The 26,031-nt window shown below is 41.4% G+C and overlaps 1 protein-coding gene across 1 annotated transcript in view; it reads right to left on the bottom strand.

The window, feature by feature from the left end:
- Positions 1-316: 316 nt before the first annotated feature.
- Positions 317-26,031, bottom strand: part of CUEDC2 (CUE domain containing 2) — a 48,723-nt gene continuing 23,008 nt past the window's right edge. The window contains exons 6-9 of the mRNA XM_089677236.1: positions 24,936-25,103; positions 7,539-7,591; positions 3,968-4,028; positions 317-3,132 (exon numbers count right to left, since the gene is read on the bottom strand). Of these exons, the coding sequence (XP_089533362.1) occupies positions 2,986-3,132; positions 3,968-4,028; positions 7,539-7,591; positions 24,936-25,103 (429 nt within the window). The 3' untranslated portion in view covers positions 317-2,985. The remainder of the gene's footprint in view (positions 3,133-3,967; positions 4,029-7,538; positions 7,592-24,935; positions 25,104-26,031) is intronic.

Raw genomic sequence — 26,031 nt, 5'->3', positions numbered from 1 at the left:
GAGTAGAATTATGGAAAGGAGAGGTCTCTGGTACCCAAATCAAAGAAGCACCCAGGAGCCAAATGTAAATCAACCCCTATGACTGTTCGGGCAGATTTTGAGACCTATCCTAACAGGAAAAACAGTGCATATCTTTACACCAACATGGTCAGTAGCAGACTTACATCTGTACATACTTAGATCAGGCCTTTTTTGTGAGGTTACATGACAGAAAACAAGTAGAACACTATAGACAGAGTACATGCACTTTCATTTTAACAAACACCAAATTCATTTTAGTATTCAAACCAAGCAAATCAACACAATAAAAAATAACTAACCTTCAGATACTCCTTTAATTATGTCTGAATTTAAGTCACCTGCCTAGACTAGCTAAAACAATACAATTATCAAGAAAAACAAAAAAAGCTGCCTGTATTGAAACAGTCACAAAAGGCAAACAAGTATAAAGACAAGCACTCTGTAGGGAACTGCATTGCAGTTAGTCTGTATTGAAACATCATACCTCATTTAAAAAAAAACAAAAAAAAAAAAAAGAAAACCTCTAATTCAAAGTTCCCCTAGCATATAACATCATTATGTAAAAGCAAACCTACCACGAGCCTATGCAAAACAAAAATGTGATGCGTATATCATGAATAGACAGGCTGTAAAAATTCCAAAATGATCCCAGGATATAGGCATTGGGTTTCTGGTAAAAATGATGCTACGTTAAACAGAGCAGGTACGTATGACAGGTTTGTGATTCAAAAAAATAAACAAAATAACACCTTTACAATCACTTTAACATGATGGGTGGACAATTGTTCAAGCTTGATATTTACATGAAATTTGGGATCTGTGTGTAGCTTTAGTTGCTAGATGCTCTGATCTTCTGATATGTGTTTTCCCCAAACAACAATTTCCTGTACACTTTTCTTCATATACCTCCTTTGCATAGCTCAGATTTGTGACAGGTTTGCTTTAATTTAAACCATAACATGGTTTTACATAAATAAAAGCTGACCATTGTAAGCACCCCTGCCACTGGTAAATGGTTTGGCCCAACTGCTACATCTGCAAGAGAGCTTGTTCTGTTGAAAAACAACAGACTTAATGGCTGGTTCACCAAGTGAAAATAAGGGGAAAAGAGCCTGAAAAAAAAAACTACTGCAGCCATCACATATTGCACCTTACCAGTTCTTAGATAAAAAAAATGTTGTCTTTTGTGTTTAATAGGGCTTTAACATTCCCAGTAGACTGAAAGGACAAATGTATCTTTTTTTTCTTTTTGTTTTTTTTTTTAAAGGAGCCTCACATGCTCCCCTTACCCTCCTCAGGAAAAATCAAAGGAATATATACAAATCTAAAGTGCTGACTAAATCCGATTTACATTAACTTCAGGGAGTAAATTATGAGCTGCCCATCTCCTGGCAAATCCAAACATACATCTGTGTACACCGACGTTTCCAGATTTTAGTTGGACACCAATTAGGCTGGATCACCCCCTGCGTTCTTCTATCACTCAAAGGTACTAGTGCTGACATTTTCACCACCACCTCCAAGAAGTTTATAACAGAGGAGTACCATTTTTGGCAGCATCAATCCTAAATTATTTGTATATTCCTCTTTATAAGAATCTACTGGGTAGAGCATGTAATCGCTGCATATTCTGGTAGGGATGTATCAGCACTGGGATCCCCAAAAACTATAAGTAGTTTAAATAGCCAAGCAGTTGTGGATGGAGTTGACATTTAAATTTAGAATGCTGTTCAATATGATTTGCTCTCCTCTACTCTCACACCATAAGCAAATTACAGGCTGAGGTGGCTAGCATTCCACTCCCCATATTCCTACCACAATTCTCAGCACATAGTAATCATGTAGCATGCTGGGGGGTCCAGAAAGGCCGATATTGCTGTTCATGCAGCTTGTCAGCACACTGTTTAGCCACATAACTATGCACCATAATAAAAGAGCTCAGACAGCTATTTTTCATCAGATACAATAAAGATTTGTTATACAACTGGTTAATTTCCTGTATAAAAACAAATCACAAAACAATATACTGCCAAAGACTAAAAGAAAAAATATTTATAATTGTTCAACTGGATGCAAAATAATTCTTGGCAGGTCATGTTAATGCATCACAGTGGGGGTTTTGTGACATCGATATAAACTCTGCTACAGCACAAATCAATACGTCAATTGAACAAAAAAGGAAAACCACTCAATTCCTGCATAGCAATTGTTTGCATCTAAAAAATGGTAATTTATTTTTACAATTCTATGCATCTTGCTTATATCATCTTTGATGTAGCAGATGAAAAGTTGTCATGTCCGAGGTCCTGCAATTTAACAGGCAATGAATCTGAGAGAACAAATTACTAATTGCATGAAACCTTTACAAAATGTGTTCCTGTTCTTTGTCCTGTTATGATTTTTAAATAAAGGCTATTCAAAAATGATTCTAGGCATCCTGAATTTTAGCCACAATTTTTAAAAAAACAGCTAATCTGTACACTATAGCAATATCCAAAATACACTTAGTTTTGCTCTTTGTTTCCATCCTGTGTGACAATGCTGACAGGTGATGGACTTAACAGTACAGCTCAGTTGCTAGGATGTTCCAGTTACACAACCATTGCCATTTGTGCTTTGGCAAGTTTGAGAACAGCAAATTTAGACAGACAAATGCCAAAGAGTAAGCACAAACAAAATATACATACCACTGCAATACCTGCAAGCAAGAAAAAACAATATTAAAATAGATACATCTGAGGAATATTTACATAACGCATGCTGTCGCCACGCCTTCCCCGATGTTATGTATTGCTTTACTGGGAAGACACCACCTCCTCACCCAAAGTGAACAATGATTAATCATTTTAAAAATGTATGCATACAGTGCAGTTCTCTGTTGCTCCCAGAACAGGGTTTTCTACCTGTCCAGTGTACATAATTCAGGTTAGATTTAGCCAGAAAAGGTCTCAGTGACTTCAGTCGTCAGTGGAACTTGTACTTTCTAGCAGGTTTGAGGTTTATGTAGGTTTTCTTCATCTCTTCGCTCTCAGGCTTCTTTATATCCTTGTATCGTTCCCCCTTTGTGCTCACTACCTGATTGTCAATGTATCGAATCAGTTTCTTTGGGGCCTAGGATTACAAAAGTAGAAAGTTGCTGCTACATCTTTAATATGTAATCAGAAGGTCTATACTGGAAAACATCTGTACTGTAAAAGACATAATAAAAATTGATGGTTAATGTCTGTTAATGAAAATTACTGATGTCAGAAAACACAGGCCTGACTTTGAGACTGCTTTAGTGGCCCAAATGGGCAATTACCTTGGATTGGGATTGCAGTTGATGGAGATTAGTCATAAAGTAATGCCAAAGGAAAACTGAACCAGTGCTATCACAATATTATAAGTGGGAAATTTAAAGAGAGATCCTCTGCTGGTAAAGGTTTGATTTGATAACTCAAGGTGCTTACTCTACAACTCCAAATCTATTCTACTAACTCTTGGGGAAGTTTTGCTTTAAAGTTGAATGGGCAAAACATTTTTTTTTTCAGTTTGAATAGGAAAATTCATGGTTATAACTCCTGACAGGCTATTTTTGCCATCTGTGTCCCATTGGGGAGACCTCCCCTCACTTCCTGTCTCATAGCCAAAACAGGAAGGGAGAGGAATTCTCTCCAAAATGAGGGAATCCCTGGTTGGAACCAGGATCCCCAGTTGATATTGCGGTCTGGGGTTAACCTAAAATTTTGGATTTTCTTTTACTTTTGATAAAAAAGGCAAGACAGGACAAATAGAATGAATCTCCGTTTGAAAAAAATATAGATAAAAAATAAAGGTTTTGCATTCAGTTATACTTTAAGTTGCAGTAAGCATGCCATGCAAGTGCATAGTACATGAGGCCAATAGATGGTGGTACATGCTCCTGCAGAGAAGATCTATGTTTCAGTTCAGAAAATTATTCACATACCTCCTTTGGCATTAGTGGTCTGTGAGTCTTTTTATCCTCCTCATTGTCAACTAACATGTATCTAAAGTTAAAAGAAAAAAAAAAAAAAGTTAGTCGACTTTCACTGCTACTTTAGTTTGCAAACACTTGTATCCTAAATTTCTCAGAAAACTTAAGGTAGTTGTATAGGAAACTTTTTTTTTTAAATAAAATAAATATGGTATACTTATTTACCTGCTGTGCACAACGGTATGGCACACAGCAGCTTCAAACCTCCTCTTCTGGGGTCCCCCCACCAGCGCTATCTGCCCCCACAGCAAACCACTTGCTATGGGGGCAGATGTGCAGGCTCGCTCCTGGGCCAGGCTGCGAGAGTTCATAGAAAAACAGCGCAGCTCGGACCCATCCCCCACTAACAGGATTTGACTGACAGCAGCATGGACCAATGGCTCCTGCTGCTGCCTGCGTGTTCCACGGGGAGAGGAACACTGACCAGCACCTCTGCAGACAGGCACAGCACTGGATCGAGATAGGATACTACTATAGGTATTTCATTCTGGGGTCTAGCGCCATTGGTGTCTGCTGATTGACCATTGGGGTGTATGGTGCTGGTCGTTGTTGCCTGCTCTTCAGAGCACTGTATCCTTTTAGGTGAGACTTGCTTCCTCCTCCAAGTCGGTCACTGGCCCACTGCTTTCTACTGGCTTGTATTCCGAATGGGATGATGATAGCTCCCCACTGCTCTCATCCGACATGCCTAGGATTTTTAGCACCTCCTCACTAGTAAAATATTTTTTGGACATTGCAGCTCTGGTGATTGTGGCTGTGTGAGGGGTAAACTGCTGATGGATGGCTGTGATGGGTACATTGCTGGTGGGCGGCAGTTGTGTCGACCCTGTCATAAGTCTACTGATTAGGGTGCACTGATGGCTGTGGTGACAGGTACACCGATGGGCTGCACTGATGAATGCACTGACAGGTACACTGATGGATGCACTGATGGGCAGCACTGACAGGTATACTGACAAGTATACTGGTGGGCTGCACTGACAGATCCACTGATGGTGATGCACTGACAGCGGCACTGACAGATCCACTGATGGTGATCCACTGACAGATCCACTGATGGATCTTGGTGTCTGCTGATTGACCATTGGGGTGTATGGCGCTGCTCGTTGCCTGCTACTTTCTACTGGCTCGTATTCCAAATCAGAATCGGATGGTGAGAGCTCCCCAATGCTCTCATCTGACAGGATTTGGAGCACCTCCTCACTAGTAAAATGTTTTTTGGCCATTGCGGCTCTAGTGATTGTGGTTGTATGAGGGATAAACTGCTGATGGATGGCTGTGATGGGTACACTGCTGGTGGGCAGCAGTTGTGTCGACTCTGTGATAAGTATACTGATGGCTGTGGTGACAGGTACACCAATGGGCTGCACTGATGAATGCACTGACAGGTACACTGATGGACGGCACTGACAAATGCATTGATGTACTGATGGGCTCCACTGACAGCGCCACTGATGGCGGCACTGACAAATCCACTGATGGGTCCACTAATGGCTCCACTGACAGATCCACTGATGGGCGGCACTGACAGATCTTTATTAGGGGCAGTGTGGTGCACAGTCGTGAAAGGGTTTGAAGAACTCACTGTTCCTAGGTTCTACTCCTCACACAAGATCGGTGTGTGAAGAAGAGAAGATAGTAACAATGAGTGATCACTGTGTGCTTACACTCATGATCGGCTGTGACAGGTCACAGCCAATCATGTTTACACTTATGATGGGCTGTGACAGGTCACAGGCGATCATATGGTAAAAAGCCAATTTCATTGGCTCTTTACCTCCAGCGGGAAAGCGCTGTCTCGGACTGACAGGAACGGCTGCGCTGCAACATGTTAAAATCCCTCAGAGACAAGTGGGATTGAACTGGGAAAGTCACATGAGAGACACCCTGAACAAAGGCCTTAACTAGGTATTAAAGCCAAAAGCAAACAGTTATTTTGCAGCTTACAAATTCTTAGATGTGGTGGCTGCAATAGTTATTTTTTAGGCTCTCTTGATTTCCACCTGGTGATCCTGCCAGTAAATCTGTTTTGTTTGGTTTTTTTTTTTTACAGAAGCTGCCCTGCAGATGTAGCAGTTAGGGGGTTGAGGAAAACCATTTAATACTGATAGGGGTCAGCTTTTACTAATGTAATCCCAAACTGAAAAAAACAAAAACAAAAAAACGTATTGTATCTGCCTAAAAAGTGTAAGCTGGGGTGTATCTAAATCTGCTAGTACACCTAACAATCCTCTCCCCCCAGACTGACAATGCTGTTGTCCAAATGTGTCTCTGTACTCCCTCATCCACAGTGTAGGTGGGAGTTTGTTACTAGCCAGATTACCAAATGAAACCATAAGGAAAAAATCCTAAAAAAAAAAAAAACCTAATGCAGCTACCAAATCTAACGATTGGTAAGCTACAACCTTTTACATTTTTGGTTTTGGGTTTAACACCACTTTAATCAGACTATGGGAAGCCAATGGTCTCTGAAACGGAAAGGAAAGGACAGAGATCCAGCCCTTGATGGTACCAAGTGATGGTGCCAAGTGTTGGTCTGGACTTCACTGCAGAAAACAGGATCCGTCCCACTAAGCAACTCCTGGGTGTAAAGCTCTGAGACTCACACCAAGCAAAGTACAATTTCTACGGATATCTATCTATATATATATATCATTTTTTTTTGTCTTCCAGATTTGTACAAATAAGATGAAAGTATTCCAACACTGTAATGATGTTGCTACATTTTTTAAGGTAATATCTAGGTTTGTGAAAGCATTTGGTGCACACAAATGAGAATTATGTCCTTTGTGTTTACTGAGGCATATACATATGTTTAAATTCAACTTTTTGTTGCCTAGAGATCAGCGTAAAAGTCTTTCCATAAAATTCTGGCTGTCATTTACTACAACCACGAAAAGGCTCAAATAACCTCTAAATCTAAGAAAATACATTCACTGGGTATAGTTATTATGACTGACAATTTCATCTTTCAACTCACTGTATCTGAAAGTGAATTAATGAGGGAAGAAAGCTACCTACAGGTAGGTAGGTTCCATGACTTAATTTGGTTATATAACCAACAGACCAGTACACCAAGCTTTATGGACAACACAAAAAACCTTGAATTAGTGATTGTCGAGCATTTTTTTTTTTTACATAACATATTACACATACCTGCACTGTGCAATAGAATTGCACAGAGCGACTCGAATCTCCTCTTCTGGGGTTCCCCTTCAGTACTCCTGGCTCCTTTTCTCGGTATGCCACCATAAGAAACCCTCCCAGAACTGGACAACCGCGATGTAGCCGTCATTCGGCTATAGCACAGTTGGCAAGTGGTTAAAGTAACGCAGCACCATATCGCAAAATATGGCCTGGTCAGGAAGGGGGGGGGGGGGGGTAAATCCTCTGGAGGGCAAGTGGTTAATGCAGCTGTAAGTAATGGATATTTAAGCATAACTGCCAGTGTCCTGGTATATTTGACCTGAAAATCAATAGTACATTAATAAATATTACCTGACAATGCTGTTTGGTTACTTACTTCTGTAAAATAAAGTCTTTCAGGTCTTCCTTTTTGGGAGCCTTCTGTAATTCCTTATATTACAAAATCAAAAACAAATTTAGGTTAGACAGTGTAATATACAAACTATTATGATTCAGCTGTTCATAACTGTAATGCAAAAGAATAGCTGCTTTATAAAGGCAAGTTCGTTTACTTTATGTTAGATAACAGAATTATTGTACGTACCGTAAATTAATTTTGTCCACTGAAGGACATAGGAAATCTGGGTCCTACTGCCACCTACAGGAATATTAGACACTGGCCAAACAAGAAAAAAAAACAAAAAACCTTGTAGACCAACGCAGTGAAAAAAAAAACAACTGCCTTAACTTTGTAACAAAGCTGTACTGAATGCAAGATCACAAACACTATATCCCCCAATGGACACCAAGAAACAGGATCTATAGAGAGTACAAAAATCCTGTTTTCTTTCTTGTCCATTGAGGGACACAACGTTTTATACCATCCAAAAGCAATCCAATGGAGGAGTGAGCAACACAGCAAACAACCACCAACAGTCCTAACATAAACAAAAGGAACTGGGGACTGCCTGCAGCTTAATGAGACACCTGAAGGTCCTTATGCCCAAAACTGGCATCAGATGAGCCAGAAATGTCCGCTTGTTAGAACTTGGAGAACATTTGTGCAGAAAACCAGGTGGCATCCTTCTAAATCTGGGAAAACAGTTGCTTGATGTTGAAAAATTCAAACGGCGCTCCTAGATCTAGGAGAGTGAACCTTAGTAGTGGAAAATTAGATCTTCAAGATTATAAGCTTGAACAATGGTCTGTCTGAGCCATATAGGAATTGTGGAATGAGAAGCCAGGGTGCTGTGTTAGGGTCCATCCGAAATTACTAAAAGGGAATCTGTCTTGCCTTAAGAAGCAGTGGCTGAGAGACAGACATGTACAGACAGGCAAGAAAGAAGTCCTGGGCCCAAATATCTCCTTGTCCCTTTGTAAGATCAAAAAGGGTTATTTGCAAGAAAAAGCCAAGGGTTCAAAACACTTGCCTTGCAGAGGTGATAGCTACAAAGAAAGCAACCTTATGGAATAGAGCAGAGAGAAATATCTCTTATGGGTTCAAATGGCAGCTTCTGAAGCACAAAGAGAACCAGATTCAGATCATATTGAGTCACGGGAAAATATGGGGGAGCCACATAGAAGACCCCTTTGCACAAAGGTCTTATTCAAAGAACGAGATGCCAACTGTCTCTGAACACAATGGAAAGAGCAGAAATTTGACAGTTGATGGTGATGAGAGCCAAATGCCAGTCCTAACCCACTAGACTCAAACCAAGTGAAGTAAGCCTTCAATGTCTGTTGACAGACCTTGCAAAAAAGAGAATTTCCTAGCCTTGAGGATTGTATGACTCAGAGTCCCCAACAGCCATGCCATCAAATCCAGAGATTAAGCACCAGTATGGCTAACAAATCCATACGGTCCACTAGGGGCCAGGGTGTGCCTTCTAGAAGTCTTACCAAGTCGGCATACCACATTTGCCTGGCGTAATACAAAGCAATGAGGGTTGCCCTGCCCTCCATCTTGATCCTGCGGAGCAGACAAGGAAGAAACTTCAGGGGTGGAAAGGCATGGATCAGGGTGTACGGATTCAACAGAGATACCAAACACAGGTCTTAGAACTCATCCTGGGTCAAGACACTGCCAGCTGAGGCCAATTTGTTTGACACCAAGGGGTTTATTATTAAAGCTGGAGAGTGCAAAATCAGGCTCACTTCTGCACGGAAACCAACCAGCTTCTAACCTCAGCTTGTTCAATTAAGCTTTGGCAATAAAACCTGGAAGCCAATCGGTTTCTATGCAGAAGTGAGCCTGATTTTTCACTCTCCAGCTTTAGTAAATAAACCCTTTGGTGTCAATCGAATCAGTCTGTCAGGAGGTAGGACCAATTTGTCCCACAATTAGATGACATGGCCAAGGTTTGGCGTGAAATTGGGCAAAAGAAACTACCACAAAGAAGATACCATCAGTCCTGCAATAACAGTCTGGACTCTAAAGCTTTTCTTGGAGTAGGAAATGGTCCAAGATGTGTCCAGAACCAGACCCAGGTACTTAAATTGATGTTGTACGTTTCAGCGATGCTGTTTGAAGGTGCAGGTTCCATCCAAACTTCTGCAAAGTCTGGACCGTTAGAAACACACTGTTTACCAGAACCCTTGCCAACTTTTCCTTCAACAAGAGGTCATCTAAGTATCCCACAATGGGCAGACCATGAGGGAAGCAATACTGGAGCCAACACCTTGGTGAACATCCAAGGTTCCAAGAGAGGCCAAACTGGAGGGCAATTTACTTACACTGCAGAGGTCCTACAGCAAACCTCAGAACATGCTGGTGCACTGAAAAGATGTGTACATGCAAGTAAGCATCTTTGATGTCCAAAAAAGCCAGAAAGTCTCCTCAGTTAAGGAAAGAAATGAGAGACGTGATGGATTCCAACAGCAATTTATGGACCCAATTGAAAACATTGAAGGCTTTGAAATCCAGGATTGGTGTTTAACCCCTTGACGCCGACGTAACAAATATGCGGCCTCACAGAACTGGGATTTTTTCCGTGGGGCCGCATATTTGTGTACCTGTCTTTGTGCTGGGAGAGTGCCGCACAGCACGCTCCCAGCACAAAGACCGCAGTGTCACTGAGAGCACCAGGTCCCGTTCTAACGATCGGGACCCGGGACTCCCAATTCCGGGTCACATGATCACTTTGATAGCCTCTGATTGGCTATCACAACTGTTTTTTTTCTCTCTATGAATGGAGGAGAGAGATACATTGTATCTCTCAAACTCCTCGAATAGAGGGGGAAAAAATGTTTGTTTAAAAAATAACTAAATATTACAAAAATAAAAGAAAAAATAAAGAAAAAAAATACCTAGATCAAGGTATGATCTATTTCAGTGCCAGGGTTAGTGTTTGGGTCAAGATCAGGGTCAAAAAAAAAATTGGTATCCGTGTGTTTTAGGTAAAAAAAAAAAAGACAATACAAAATGCGCACTATTGTTTCTGGGCTGTACTACAGGTACAAGCAACAAATAACATACACATATATGGTATTGCTGCGATCATCAAGAGCTGGATAATTTATTTTGGGTTGTTCTTTGGTGGTAGGTTATGGTAGTAACAAACACACAGCTAAATAAAAAAAAATATTTTTTTTTACTATTTCGGCCAGTTTTCCTTTGATAATACAAGAAAAAAAAAACGAGGAGATATCCATTTCCATTTACCACAAAATGAAAGCCAAATTTGTCCTGAAAAAAAACAAGGTATAATTCACCTGGGTGTACAAAGTAGTTGTGATGATATGTACAGTTTTACTAACACATATCACCATTTCAAAATTGTGCTTAGGCATTTAGATTTGTTTTACCCTTAGGCGTGAAGGGGTTAAGCTTTGGGACATTGAGCAGGCTAGAGTAAACTTCTGAAACTGCTCAGCAGCCATGACTGAAATTATAACACCTTGGATGAGACCTGCCTGTCTGTTGGAGACACAGAAAGATTTAAAAGGGGAGAAAGTGATAAGGAGGTAACAAAACTCAAGTTTGAAGCCCAGGGAGACAACCTCCTGCACTCAAGCATCTAGAAAGAAAGATGCTCAATCATCAGCAAAGGCCAACTGATCTTTTCAAACTACTCTGGAAAGTGGAGGAGCATTTATGAGAAAATCTTGTCTAACAATTGATCATCTAGAGTGCCAGACCTTGCAAGTAAATGGAGAGCCAAGCTTGAGAGTTTTGCCAATTCAAAGGAGTCTAAGGAAATGAAAGGGCCGCCTACTGTCAGAAAGGGAGATGACTTCTCAGTCTGGTCCTTAGGCTTCCTCTGCTAAGGAAGATGAGCGCTCTTACCTAGTGGTGTACCGAAATTAAAATTCTGGTGCGGAAATCGAAAATTCAGGATGCAAAAACCAAAATGGACGGTTTTTAAAATGAATATATATTTTTTTGGAAAAAAATACACTTTGATTAAAAAAACAAAACAAAAAACAATATATACCCCAATTTTTTTATGAACTATGAAAAATGATGTTAAGACGAGTAAATAGATACCCAACATATCATGTTTTAAAATTGTGAACGCTCATGGAATGGCGTCCAACAACGGTACTTAAAAATCTTCACGAGTGACTCTTTAAAAATTTCTACAGATTACCAGTGTAAAGTTACAGAGGAGATCTAGTGCTAGAATTATTGCTCTTGCCACATTCGTGGCGATACCTCACATGTGTGGTTAGAACACAATTTACATATGTGGGCGTGGCCTATGTATGCATTCATCACTACGTGTGCGCACTGGGGAACAGGGCACTTTAAACTTTTTCATTTATTTATTTAATTTTTGTTTTTACACTGTCCCTTTAAAAAAAAAAAAAAATGTAACACACTTGTACTCCTATCACAAGGGATGCATGCAATAAGAACCCACAGCTCTCTTCTACAATGTAAGGCATTATATTAAAAAAAAAAGCATTGATCTAGTGCTTTTAAAAAAAAAAAAAAAAAAAAAATGGCCTTGTTTACAAGGCCCTAGAACCAAAAGTGACATCGCTCCGGTCCTCCAAGGGCATAGAGATGAGTGGAGGCCATCTTTCCTCACTTATCTCTATGCCCAGCGCCGGGATCATTTGGTGGTTTCTCAGGTAAGGCTCAGAACTACCGAGCAGCGGTGGCGAGGGGGCAGGGTTATTGTCGGCACCTGCATCGGTGCCTATTTTCATATAGGCCAATAGGGGTGTTTTTGGACGAAACATTTCGGCCAACTATCAGTAATATCTTTGAGGAGAGCATCTAGCGCTGGTCTTAAAAAGATCTGTCCCTTGAAGGGCATGCAGATCAAACCATTTTTACTCCCATGTAGCTAGAACCTAAACTATAAGCGCTTATATATTTCTATGGAGTTGCTGCAATCACTCAATGTGAGAATCAGCACAAGTGGTGGTGAAGAGTGAATAAAGGAACACCCACAGTGTTTCTTGTCTGCACAGTGTGGAGTGGACTAACAAAGACACACGGTGAGACTAGTAAAAAAAAAAAAAAAAAAAAAAAAAAAAAGTATAAAAAAGGGGAGCGGCGATTATTAAAGACACTGTTTTTTCATTTTGATTTTTTTAAATTATGTATGCTTTTTATTATCATATTGGAATAGCGCATTGTGTTATTAATCATAGGTATATATGTATAAGCATTATTGAAAAGGAGTGGCACAGCATTATTTTTCACATACAGTCAGGTCCATAAATATTGGGACATCGACACAATTCTAACATTTTTGGCTCTATACATCACCACAATGGATTTGAAATGAAACGAACAAGATGTGCTTTAACTGCAGACTGTCAGCTTTAATTTGAGGGTATTTACATCCAAATCAGGTGAACGGTGTAGGAATTACAACAGTTTGCATATGTGCCTCCCACTTGTTAAGGGACCAAAAGTAATGGGACAGAATAATAATCATAAATCAAACTTTCACTTTTTAATACTTGGTTGCAAATCCTTCGCAGCCAATTACAGCCTGAAGTGTGGAACGCATAGACATCACCAGACGCTGGGTTTCATCCCTGGTGATGCTCTGCCAGGCCTCTACTGCAACTGTCTTCAGTTCCTGCTTGTTCTTGGGGCATTTTCCCTTCAGTTTTGTCTTCAGCAAGTGAAATACATGCTCAATCGGATTCAGGTCAGGTGATTGACTTGGCCATTGCATAACATTCCACTTCTTTCCCTTAAAAAACTCTTTGGTTGCTTTTGCAGTATGCTTTGGGTCATTGTCCATCTGCACTGTGAAGCGGCGTCCAATGAGTTGTGAAGCATTTGGCTGAATATGAGCAGATAATATTGCCCGAAACACTTCAGAATTCATCCTGCTGCTTCTGTCAGCAGTCACATCATCAATAAATACAAGACAACCAGTTCCATTGGCGGCCATACATGCCCACGCCATGACACTACCACCACCATGCTTCACTGATGAGGTGGTATGCTTAGGATCATGAGCAGTTCCTTTCCTTCTCCATACTCTTCTCTTCCCATCACTCTGGTACAAGTTGATCTTGGTCTCATCTGTCCATAGGATGTTGTTCCAGAACTGTGAAGGCTTTTTTAGATGTCGTTTGGCAAACTCTAATCTGGCCTTCCTGTTTTTGAGGCTCACCAATGGTTTACATCTTGTGGCGAACCCTCTGTATTCACTCTGGTGAAGTCTTCTCTTGATTGTTGACTTTGACACACATACACCTACCTCCTGGAGAGTGTTCTTGATCTGCCAACTGTTGTGAAGGGTGTTTTCTTCACCAGGGAAAGAATTCTTCGGTCATCCACCACAGTTGTTTTCCGCGGTCTTCCGGGTCTTTTGGTGTTGCTGAGCTCACCGGTGCATTCCTTCTTTTTAAGAATGTTCCAAACAGTTGTTTTGGCCACGCCTAATGTTTTTGCTATCTCTCTGATGGGTTTGTTTTGTTTTTTCAGCCTAATGATGGCTTGCTTCACTGATAGTGACAGCTCTTTGGATCTCATCTTGAGAGTTGACAGCAACAGATTCCAAATGCAAATAGCACACTTGAAATGAATTCTGGACCTTTTATCTGCTCATTGTAATTGGTATAATGAGGGAATAACACACACCTGGCCATGGAACAGCTGAGAAGCCAATTGTCCCATTACTTTTGGTTCCTTAACAAGTGGGAGGCACACATGCAAACTTGTAATTCCTACACCGTTCACCTGATTTGGATGTAAATACCCTCAAATTAAAGCTGACAGTCTGCAGTTAAAGCACATGTTATTCGTTTCATTTCGAATCCATTGTGGTGGTGTATAGAGAAAAAAATGTTAGAATTGTGTTGATGTCCCAATATTTATGGACCTGACTGTATATACATGCAGATCAAATGCTTCTTACCAGATGGCTTCAGTAGTCTGCAGGTCAGCAATTTAGCCAAAGAGATTTATGTGAGAAAAAAGGCGAGAGCCTGGAGAGGTTGAAATTCAATGCTGCATCCATGTGCTCCATGCATTCCACACACACAGGGCCAGTTGCACATAAGTAGATGATATTTTAAGGTACTCTGCCCAATCAGACATGGTGTGACAAAGCAAATTTACAGCCAGAATCATATGCAAGAGGGGACTGGCCAAAAGATGTTCTAGAAAGGGCTTGCAACCACGTATTGTTTTGAGTCCTTTAAAGCAGGTGTTTCCTCCACCAGAAAAGTAGTCTCCTTGTTAAGGTGAGATATGGCTGGATCCACAAACAAAACAGGATTGTTTCTAAACAAAATCTACACAAAATATAGGTCAGAAAGCACTTGGAGAGAGTAAACAATCAAGGTGCTTTCAATACTCATATAGAAACAGTTGGAAAAGGAGGTGCAAGCGGAAAGACTTTACTGCCTTAGGGGCCCTATACAACCCAAGGCAGGCAACTGCATTGGTATAGAAGCAACAGCCCTGATACTGTTTTTTTTTTTCAGGGTGGTGCACACTACATTAATAAGGGTCAAAACGGTCTCTCCTAACTTGGGAGTAATAGCAGTAGAGGTAAGCACATCCAAAAAGGACTTGAGGGAACCACACTGCATCCCTGCAAAGCTGCTAAGATCACGGTCACAGATTGAAATCCATCCGAGAATGTGCAGGGCACAATTATGGCCTCTGCTATCAGAGTCCACAAATAACTAGGTAGTTTGGATCATAAAAAACCTGTACGACTTTAGTAAAACCACAGCTGAGAATGCAGAAGACCTAACTACACTTGTCGGAGCCAAGACGATAACATGACTCCAGGCTGAAGAAGAATGCTTCATGCAGCCCCCAATCAGCTATAGAAAGTGAGCTGGAGGCACCCGGTAAAGGGCTACTTTTCCTTTACGACCTGTGTTAAGAATTTGACATGTTATGGTCACAAAGCCTGTTAAGCAACATACAGGCTCGGGGTAAGAGGCAGGGCTTCAAGTACTCACGAAAAATAGACAGCTGGAAACAGAGAAGTCACTACAGATGGGCAGCAGGAATGGATCAAAAGTCAAAGTTTCACAAGGCTCTTTGCAACAAGAGCAGCAGTGGGGAGAAGCCTCTTTGTAAGGTGGGAAAAAAAAAAAAAAAAGTGCAAACTCGACAATCTGCTCAATTGTTGAGCCATCCATAGCAAAGTTAGTGGGAAATGTGGAATAATTGCACCCAGCAACCAAGAAAAATGAGGACGCTCCCGGTGCCCAGCCTGGCTGGCCTACTCACAAAGCGAGCCTTCAGAGACGTGGCAAGCTCAATAGCAGTGCCATGGACCTGTAAAGCACTCTGCAGCTAGCTTAAACAGAACAAAGTCTAAACAATTGACCCATGCGGAAACCAGTACTGGAAAGTCACTTCCAAGCTAGCCTCTCAACATCCAGTGCAGTAGGCTTCGCATGTGGTAAGGTTCAGGCTAAGGACAACCATACCAAAAAGCTGCCAATTGGAGGGGAAACCTACAGCAGCAATGTAGAGAAAAATATGAATTTAAAAAAAAACAAAAACGGAGAAAAAAAAAAAGTTACTACAGGTCAGTAGCGCTAAAAATATGTCGTTCTTCCTCCTAAGACACTGGGACATGCTTACTCAAAAAACTGAGGCATGCTTGCGGTGGGAGTGGTCATACCCTGGGCTGGCATGTATCCAATTCCTCAGTATTATAACCTGAAGGTTTAAGACTTCCTGTGTGCCTCAACAGACAAGAAAGAAAATACTTTCATATTTCTAAGGGAATTTATTTACCTTTAATACATATTGTTATTTTCCATAATCATCAATATTTTCTGTTATGCAACTTATTTTTAGCTCTCATTGGCTATTGCTTCACCAAATAATGATCTCTGTAGCTGAAAGTGGAACCTCACTCTCTCAATCACCATGGACTATTTTTAGTCCTTATGCTGTTAGCATTAGTAAATAGATAGGAAAGTACATCATATTTACTTATTTTCAACAGTTTTTTACATCCTTAGTTAGACAAATGATGTCATACATACCAGAAGTCTTCAGGAGGGGTTCTCTCAGCTAAGCATGCCCTCCAGCCTGCATGCCTGAGCTAAGGGCAGATGGATTTCAGGAAGTAAATGATACATGAATTATCTACCCTTACTCAAGATAGCCACAGCCAGAAATGTTAGGGCGGAGTTTGCTTTGAATATCACAAATAAATTGAATAGTGTTTTTGGTTTTTGATGCTCAGATACAGTGTAGTTCCGCTTTACTGAATATAGCGGTTTGCCTGATGTACTGTACCTGTGCAAAGGAAAAAAACATTTCCCTGCAGCTATTTGATATAATTTAAAGCCTTAATACACCTTTTGGAAAAAAAATAAATGCACATATAGTATATTTGCAGAAAAAAAGAGTGCATTTAGTTTTTTGCATATGAGACTTCAAAGCACTGCAACCACTTCAATTCAATTTCAAAAGTTACAGCAGCTGTGGAGAAGGGGAACCCCTGCATGTTATCACGAAAAGAGGGCATTTAGGGAGCGGAGTCTTTTGGCACCGCGTTACACCCTAAATATGGGTTTAACCACTTGTGTAACGGCACTTTTACCCCCTTCCTGCCCAGGCTAATTTTCAGCTTTCAGCACTGACGCACGTTGAATGACAATTGACCGGTCATGCAACACTGCACCCAAACAAAATTTTTATCATTTTTTTGAGACAGATAGAGCTTTCTTTTTGTGGTATTTAATCACCACTGGAGTTTTTATTTTTTGCAAAACAAACTAAAAAAGACTGAAAAAAAAAAAAAAAATTCTTAATTTCTGTTTTAAAATTTTGTAAATAAGTAATTTGTCTCCTTCACTGATGTGCGCTAATGAGGCTGCAGTGATGGGCACTGATAGACAGCACTGATGAGCATTGACAGGCATCACTGATGGGCACTGAAAGGCAGTACTCATATATGACACTGATAGGTGGCACTGACTGGAACTATTAGGCGGCACTGACAGGTGCCACTGATAGGCACTGGTATGTGGCATTGATGAGCAATGACAGGTGGTACTGATGGGGCTACACTGATCATCAGTTCCCTGATGATCAGTGTAAATGTCCCCTCTGAGGAATGCCGAGCTGACAGCAGGAGGAGAGGACTGCCGATAACCGGCATTTGCTTGTTTACATGCGATCAGCTGTGATTGGACACAGCTGATCACATGACAGAGCCGACGTCAGCGGCTCTTTACAGTGATCGGTGATCTGCTGTGTCCCAGTGCACCAGCAATCGCCGTGCCGCGCACCTCCGAGGGTGCGCATGCGCAGTTAGAGTGGGAGGACATCATATGACATCCTCCCAGAATGAGAGAACCGCCGCCCACCCGTCATTGCGTTTTATGGTGGGCGGAAGGCAGTTAATGTGGTGTAAAAGGTGGAGTTAGCCCTTAATCACATATGATCTGCAGAAACGTTATGTATCACATTAATAAATATGACAGTGAAAGCAATAATTCTAGCACCAGAGCTCATGTTTAATTATAAACTGGTAACCTGTAAATGCTTTTAACCTCCTTGGCGGTATGATTCTTTCTGATTTTTTGTGCTGAAAGCGGTACCATTTTTTTGCATGGAAATATGTAGTTTTTTATTGTAGGCTGTAATTTTTAGGAATAACTCACTGAAATCTGTATGAACAAGAGTCTATTAAACATCCCAGGTAGGATAAAATTTTAAACATGAAATCATAAATTAGAATTTAATAATCATAAAAAATAATAATATAATAATAATAAATTTAATTCAATAATATAATCAAACCAAAAACACTGAAATTTGAAATACAGAGGCAAATTCGCACATCGCTGAGCAAAGTCGCAAAATCGTTTTCAGTGTCTGATGACGAATTTCCCCACAAATCATTATCACTCAATTCTGCAAGTGGTTCTGATTTACTATCGCTGTTCTAAAACTGCTTTTGACGTAAAAGGGATGCTTTTGGGACGCCATGGACTTTTCTAAGTTTCCAGGCAGAAAGAACATTCAAAATGCAGGCAGGGCACAGGACAAAGCAGTAGGGACAAAATATATGTGAAATGCATTGAAACAGCAATGACAGCAAAAATGACATTTGTTAAAAATTTCAAATTTCCCGCCGGTTCCGGCGCCCGTACGTCCCGACGTCACAGGGACCGGAACACAGAAGCCGGATGCCGGCATCGGCCGGAGGAGATGGCCGGGGACGCTGCAGGGGACACATCGCGGGAGCGAAGGACAAGGTAAGTGCTGCAGGGACCCCCAGAGCAACACCGCATGGTAAGCCCGAGTGTAGCTCGGGGTTACCGCTCTTGGTATAGAAATTTTACCCCGAGCTACACTCGGGATTACCGCTAAGGAGGTTAAAGGGTAGTCGATGGAGATTTTTCAGTACCGTAGTTTGTTGCCATTTAATAGCCATGCAAGGTTTTAAAATCTTGACATGTTCAGTATCAATTTACTTGCTGCAGCATCATTGTTTGTGTGTGCTAAAATGTATTTAAGTCTATTTTTTCATGAAAATTTGTATTTGATAAACAGCTGTGCAAATATCGTGCAACCTTAAAAAAAAAAAAAAAAATATTGCAACAACATTTTATTCGCTAGGGCTTCTGCTTTCAGAAAATAATGTTTGGGGGTTCCAAGTAAATTTCTACCAAAAAAAATGCTGATTTTTCAACGTCTATGAGAAATTTCAAAATTGGCTTGGCTGGAAAGATGTTAAAATGCTTATATACAAACACCAACACACAAAGCCATTCGCAACTCTGCCCTAAGCTACATCACCAACCCAATCTCCAAATATCACCCAAACCATCCTCTTTGATACTCCCCAGACTTACTCCTATCTCCCTTTATCTGTCCTTTCAGAAGTTTATGTTGCCTCTACCTAAAAAACAAACCCAAAACTATCAATGCATCCCCTCACAGCTATTACCTTTATAATCACAAAACAACAAACAAAAGCAGCACTCCCAACCCTGTGGAAGTCAATAGAGTTACAATCTCAGGGACAGTTAAAATCGAAATTCACTTTAATGTTGGGTTCAAAGGCATGACATGTAGGAGTGCCCAGATGATACATCACCAAGCTAATGGAGAGGAGAAACACACATTTCCAGAAGCTGGAGGATGACATGATCCTGGACAGTGAGGGCAAACTGGAAGCCTAGGGGAGCACTCAACCCATGTCAAATTAAAGGAGAGAAGTCGGTCAGCATAACATGTTTCAGGGACTTGCCCCTTCCTCAGATCATGAGGGGCAAGTCCCTTATAGGCTTCCATTTTGCCCTCACCGTCCCTTGTTTGAGAGGTCTCTCGCAAGGTGTATGACATAACAACCAGATCTGGGACACACGATTTCCGGCGGACGCGCCATCTTAGTGATCCCAGCAGCTGCCATCCACACACCCTTCCCACTTTCCTGAGGCTCCTGGGCTGAGAAACCTACTATTGGGTCCAGGATCATTTGTCATCCTCCAGCTTCTGGGAATGTGTTTCTCCTCTCCACTGGTTTGGTAATGTATTAATTTGGGCACTCCTACATGTCATGCCTTTATAACCCAACATTAAAGTGAATTTAGATTTTCACTGTTCCTGGGTTTGTGACTCCACAAGGTTGGGAGCACTCCTTTATTTGTTGTTTTGTGCTCATGTCTCATTGCTGGTCAAATGAGTTGTTGGAGCTGCCCATACTGTGGTTATCTACATATCACCTGGAACCTCATTGCTCTTGGTATTTGCACCTTTTTTTACCTTTAAAATAATTTGTCCTCCCTTTTAGATTGAAAGCACTCACAAACAAGACCCTCCTACCCCTTTTGCCTTTTGTAGCTAAACTCTCTCTCTATTTTGCAAAAGGCTGTACAAACTGTTGGCACAATATAAATGATGTTTATTAATAATTACACTCATTACTACCGATTAAAAGCAGGTAAACGTGCAAATAATTTCTGTCCGAATCTAAACTCGGACACATTTTTGGTTATTCAGAGATTTTGGTCTCAAAAAACATAGCCGCGCTCTTGAGCGTCTGTGGCGTAAGTCTAAGTCTCAGAAAGACTTCAACCAATATAAATCTGCCCTCCAGAAATACAGGTGAAACTCGAAAAATTTGAATATCGTGCAAAAGTTCATTTATTTCAGTAATGCAACTTAAAAGGTGAAGCTAATAAATGAGATAGACTCATTACATGCAAAGCAAGATAGTTCAAGCATTGATTTGTCATAATTGTGATGATTATGGCTTACAGCTCATGAAAACCCCAAATCCACAATCTCAGAAAATTAGAATATTGTGAAAAGGTGCAATATTCTCGGCTCAAAGTAGCCCACTCTAATCAGCTAATCAAGCCATAACACCTGTAAAGGGTTCCTGAGCCTTTAAATGGTCTCTTGGTCTGGTTCAGTAGGAATCACAATCATGGGAAAGACTGCTGACCTGACAGTTGTACAGAAAACCATCATTGACACCCTCCATAAGGAGGGAAAGCCTCAAAAGGTAATTGCAAAAGAAGTGGGATGTTCCCAAAGTGCTGTATCAAAGCACATTAATAGAAAGTTATGTGGAAGGGAAAAGTGTGGAAGAAAAAGGTGCACAAGCAGCAGGGATGACCACAGCCTGGAGAGGATTGTCAGGAAAAGGCCATTCAAAAGTGTTGGGTACTCTCACAAGGAGTGGACTGAGGCTGGAGTCAGTGCATCAAGAGCCACCTCACACAGACGGATCCTGTCGTATTCCTCTTGTCAAGCCGCTCCTGAACAACAAACAACGTCAGAAGCGTCTTACCTGGGCTAAAGAAAAACAGACCTGGTCTATTGCTCAGTGGTCCAAAGTCCTCTTTTCTGATGAGAGCAACTTTTGCATCTCATTTGGAAACCAAGGACCCAGAGTATGGAGGAAGAAGAATGGAGAGGCACACACTGCAAGATGCTTGAAGTCCAGTGTGAAGTTTCCACAGTCTGTGTTGATTTGGGGAGCCATGTCATCTGCTCATGTTGGTCCACTGTGCTTCATTAAGTCCAGGGTCAACGCAGCCGTCTACCAGGAGATTTTGGAGCACTTCATGCTTCCTTCTGCAGACGAGCTTTATGGGGATGCCGACTTCATTTTCCAGCAGGACTTGGCATCTGCCCACACTGCCAAAAGCACCAAAACCTGGTTCAATGACGGTGGGATTACTGTGCTTTATTGGCAAGCAAACTCGCCTGACCTGAACCCCATAGAGAATCTATGGGGCATTGCCAAGAGAAAGATGAGAGACCGAACAATGCAGAAGAGCTGAAGGCAGCTATTGAAGCACCCTGGTCTTCCAGAACACCTCAGCAGTACCACAGGCTGATAGCTTCCATGCCACGCTGCACTGAGGAAGTAATTGCTGCAAAAGAGGCCCAAACCAAGTACTCAGTACATATGCATGCTTATAATTTTCAGAGGTCCGATATTGTTCTATGTACAATCCATGTTTTATTGATTGCATGTAATATTCTAATTTTCTGAGATTGTGGATTTGAGGTTTTCATGAGCTGTAAGCCGTAATCATCACAATTATGACAAATCACGGCTTGAACTATCTTGCTTTGCATGTAATGAGTATCTCATATATTAGTTTCACCTTTTAAGTTGCATTACTGAAATAAATGAACTTTAGCACAATATTCTAATTTTTCGAGTTTCACCTGTACTATTCCTGCCTCCACACTGCCAAGCAGACAACTCAATCCACTTAAACTGTTCTCTACCTTCAACTCTCTTCTTCATCCTCCACTGCCTCCACTCACTAGCTCACTCACTGCCCAGAAGATCGCCAATCACTTCAAAAAGGAAAACTGATACAATTCGTGAGGAGATATCTGACGCGCAGATACCTCCCCTACTTAACACTCCACATCCACAGGGACAATCATTACTTCCGGCATTCAACCCCACTACTATAGACATGGTTGCTAAACTTTTTTCTAATTCCTGCCTAACCACGTGCCCCCTGGACCTTGTTCCATCACAAATGCTACAGTCACCCTCGGTCTCTATCCTACAGTCTCTAACTCACACCTTCAATACCTCCCTCTCTTCTGGCATCTTCCCCAATTCTCTAAACCATGCACTAGTCACCCCCATACTTAAAAAACCCTCACCAATCTTAACCTACAACCCATTTCCATACTCCTCTTTTCCTTCAAACTCCTTGAATGCCTGGTCTACAACCAGCTGAGCAACCACCTCACTGAGAATAGCCATCTTGTCTTGAAGTCTGAATTTCGCTCTCAGCACTCCATGGAAACTGCTCTCCTGAAAAACTTACAAACAATCTACTAAAGGCTAAAACCAATAGACACGATACTGTACTCCTACTCCTGGACCTCTCTTCTGCCTTTGACACACTCTCCTCCTCAAAAAACTCTACTCCTTTGGTCTCCGTGACTGTGCTCTTCATTGGTTCTCATCCTACCTATCCCACCGCACCTTCAGTGTTACTTACAATTCTACTTCCTCTTCCTTTCTCTCCAAGGTTCTGTTCTGGGACACCTCCTATTCTCAATCTAAACCTCCACGTTGGGTCAGTTGATTGCCTCCCATGGTTTTCAATATCATTGCTGTGCTGATGACACACAAATCTATCCCTCTACCACTCAGCTCACTCCTTCAGTCTCCACATGCATCACTAATCTACTAACAGACATATCAGCCTGGATGTCACATCACTTCCTGAAAATTAATCTATCCAAAACTGAGCTCATAATATTTCCTCCCCTTCCACTGACTTCTCTATCAAAATCAACGGCTCAACCATCAACCTGTCCCCACATGCCAGGGTGTTAGGTGTAATACTGGACTCTGAACTATCCTTTCGGCCCCACATCCAATCGCTGTCCAAAGCTTGCCACCGCAACATCTCCAAGATATGCCCTTTCCTAACCAGTGACACCACAAAGCTTCTAACTCACTCCCTGGTCATCTCCAGCCTTGACTACTGCAACTCCCTCCTCACTGGCTTACCTTTGCATAGGCTATCCCCCCTCCAATCCATCATGAATGCTGCTGCCAGACTCATCCACCTAATGAACCGTTCAGTGTCTGCTACCCCTCTTTGCCAGTCCCTAAACTGGATCCCACTCACGCAATGAAAAAAATTCAAGATACCAACAACTTATAAAGCTATCCACAACTCAGCCCCTAGTTACATTACTAACCTGGTCTCATAATACTGACCAAATCATTCTCTTAGTTCCTCCCAAGACCCCCTCCTGCTCTCTAGCTCCCTAGTCACCTCCTCCCAGGCTCACCTCCAGGATTTCTCCATGCTCCTATCCTCTGAAAATCCCTTCCCCAATGTGTCCGACTATCTCCATCTCTGTCCACTTTTAGATGATCCTTGAAAACTCATCTCTTCAGAGAGGCCTATCTTGCCACCGCCTAACAAGTGTACATGTATTTTGTCCATCAGCCCATCCCCCACAGTTATTACCTTTTGTATCTCTCGACCCTCCCTCTTAGATTGTAAGCTCTAACGAGTAGGGCCATCTGAATCCTCCTGTATTAATTTGTATTGTAATTGTACTCCATGCCTTTTGTTATAAAGCCCATCAGTCCCTAACCCTCAATGAGTGTACAGTTTAAGGTCTAACTTACATCCATACATACACATACTAGGGACAATTTTAGACAAGAGCCAATTAACCTACCAGCATGTCTTTGGAGTGTGGGAGGAATCTGGAGTACCCGGAGGAAACCCACGCAAGCACAGGGAGAACATGCAAACTCACGGCAGTCAGAGCCGTGGTTTGAATTCAAACCATCGACCCTAGTGCTGCCAGGCGGAAGTGCCACTGTGCTGCCCTTCAGAACAATTCAAATTCATGTTGATCAAAAATGTATCAACCGATCCAAATTCTGTGAGAATAGCTGGTTGTTGAGGAGTGGGTACAACACCCCCCCCCCCCATTCATACCAGACCCTTCTGGTTTGATATGGATTTTAAGGGAAACCCCACTCCAAGAAAACATGGTGTGGGCTCCCCCCAAAATCCACACCAAGCCCTATATCTGAGCATGCAGCCCGGCAGATCAAAAAAAGGAGGGGGGACCAGTGAGCTGAGTCAATGGTTGTTACGAAGGCGGAGGCCGGCTTACCGGCCTGCTCCTGAACAACCAGCTCTTCTTCATGCAGAATTCGATACATTTTCAACTGATTCAAATTCTTCTGAAAATTTGGAATTCATCAGAAAATGAATAAACAAAACTAAACAAATTCTGAAATGAATCCACAAAACGAAATTAATAACAAATTTATCAGAAACAAATTTTTCCTTTCTGCACATGTCTAAAAGCAGGTATAAAACAGTCTGTCGCATGTTCATAGTTGGTGGGACTAACCTGTGGCTCAGATGCATAGTCAAATTGCCCCTTGCTGTCAACTATGATCTGAACTGCATCTTCCAGATTCTCTTTAGCCATAGAGAGAACTTTCTCAGCTTGGTAAAAACTGCAGCATGGGAACATTTCTAGCAGTACATCAACATTTTTCTTCAATTCACTTTTTTCCTGTACAACAAAATAAAAGTGGAAAAACTATTTACTTCAGTTTTCTGTGGGCACTGAAAATGTACTTTTCAAGTAAAAACCGGTATCTCTTATTAGCCAAGCCAAAATTTCACTTGTTACTAATCTTTGAGAAAATGGGGCAAGCCTGCGACATTGGATTTATATAAACTATCCTTTTGGTATAATGTATGCATTCTGAAAGGAACCACAGACACTCCATGGAGACTTCTGACTTCAATCCTATTAGGTGAGCTTAGTGGTTTGTTCCACTTCTAGTTACAAATACACTCTACTAGTACCTAAAGCAGAACTCAGGGCAAAAACCTATTTACATATTCTTGCTGATTTCCTAACTTCACTGAATATGTCATTCATATTCTGGTTCACTCAGTAGGTGCTCTATTCATTTTCAGATCAAACTGTTAATTCACTTTTATTTCAAGTATTTAAGACCAGTGGCTGCTATGCATTCTATTCCTCAAGCCACTGGAATTGGCCCATCCCTTCTGTAGTTCTTTCTCCAGGAAGCAGTGATGTAATTCAGCCCCACTTGCAGTGGTGGGACCGAGACTCTCAGACACATTCAAGATGTACAGGCCTAATGTACCGCCCACATTTACTAAAACTGCCTGTGGTTAATGGAAACTGTAGTTGCCTTTTACTGCAGAAAGAGTGTAGAGGGAATGATATAATGCCTGCAGTCACACCTCCCCCTTGGCAGAGCAGATGCTGTTATCTTTTGAATTTCAAAGATGAGGTCATGAAAAATCAAAAACCTTTCTCCTAAATGGTAAGGATTTTCAAATTTTTGTTAAATGTTTAGTGTTTTCTGTAGGAAGGGTGAACTAATGGGTGATTTTTATGCCTATACCAGAGTTCTTCTTTAGGCATGATTTTCCCACTCTCCTTTTCAGTCTAAAGTTGGCCA

Source organism: Staurois parvus, unplaced genomic scaffold (genome assembly GCF_062004578.1).
Source record: "Staurois parvus isolate SC_StPar_1 unplaced genomic scaffold, SC_StPar_1.0 ptg000182l, whole genome shotgun sequence".
Classification (NCBI taxonomy): Eukaryota; Metazoa; Chordata; class Amphibia; order Anura; family Ranidae; genus Staurois; species Staurois parvus.
The sequence above is the reverse complement of the archived record's forward strand: the minus strand, read 5'-3'. Positions and strand labels throughout refer to the sequence as shown.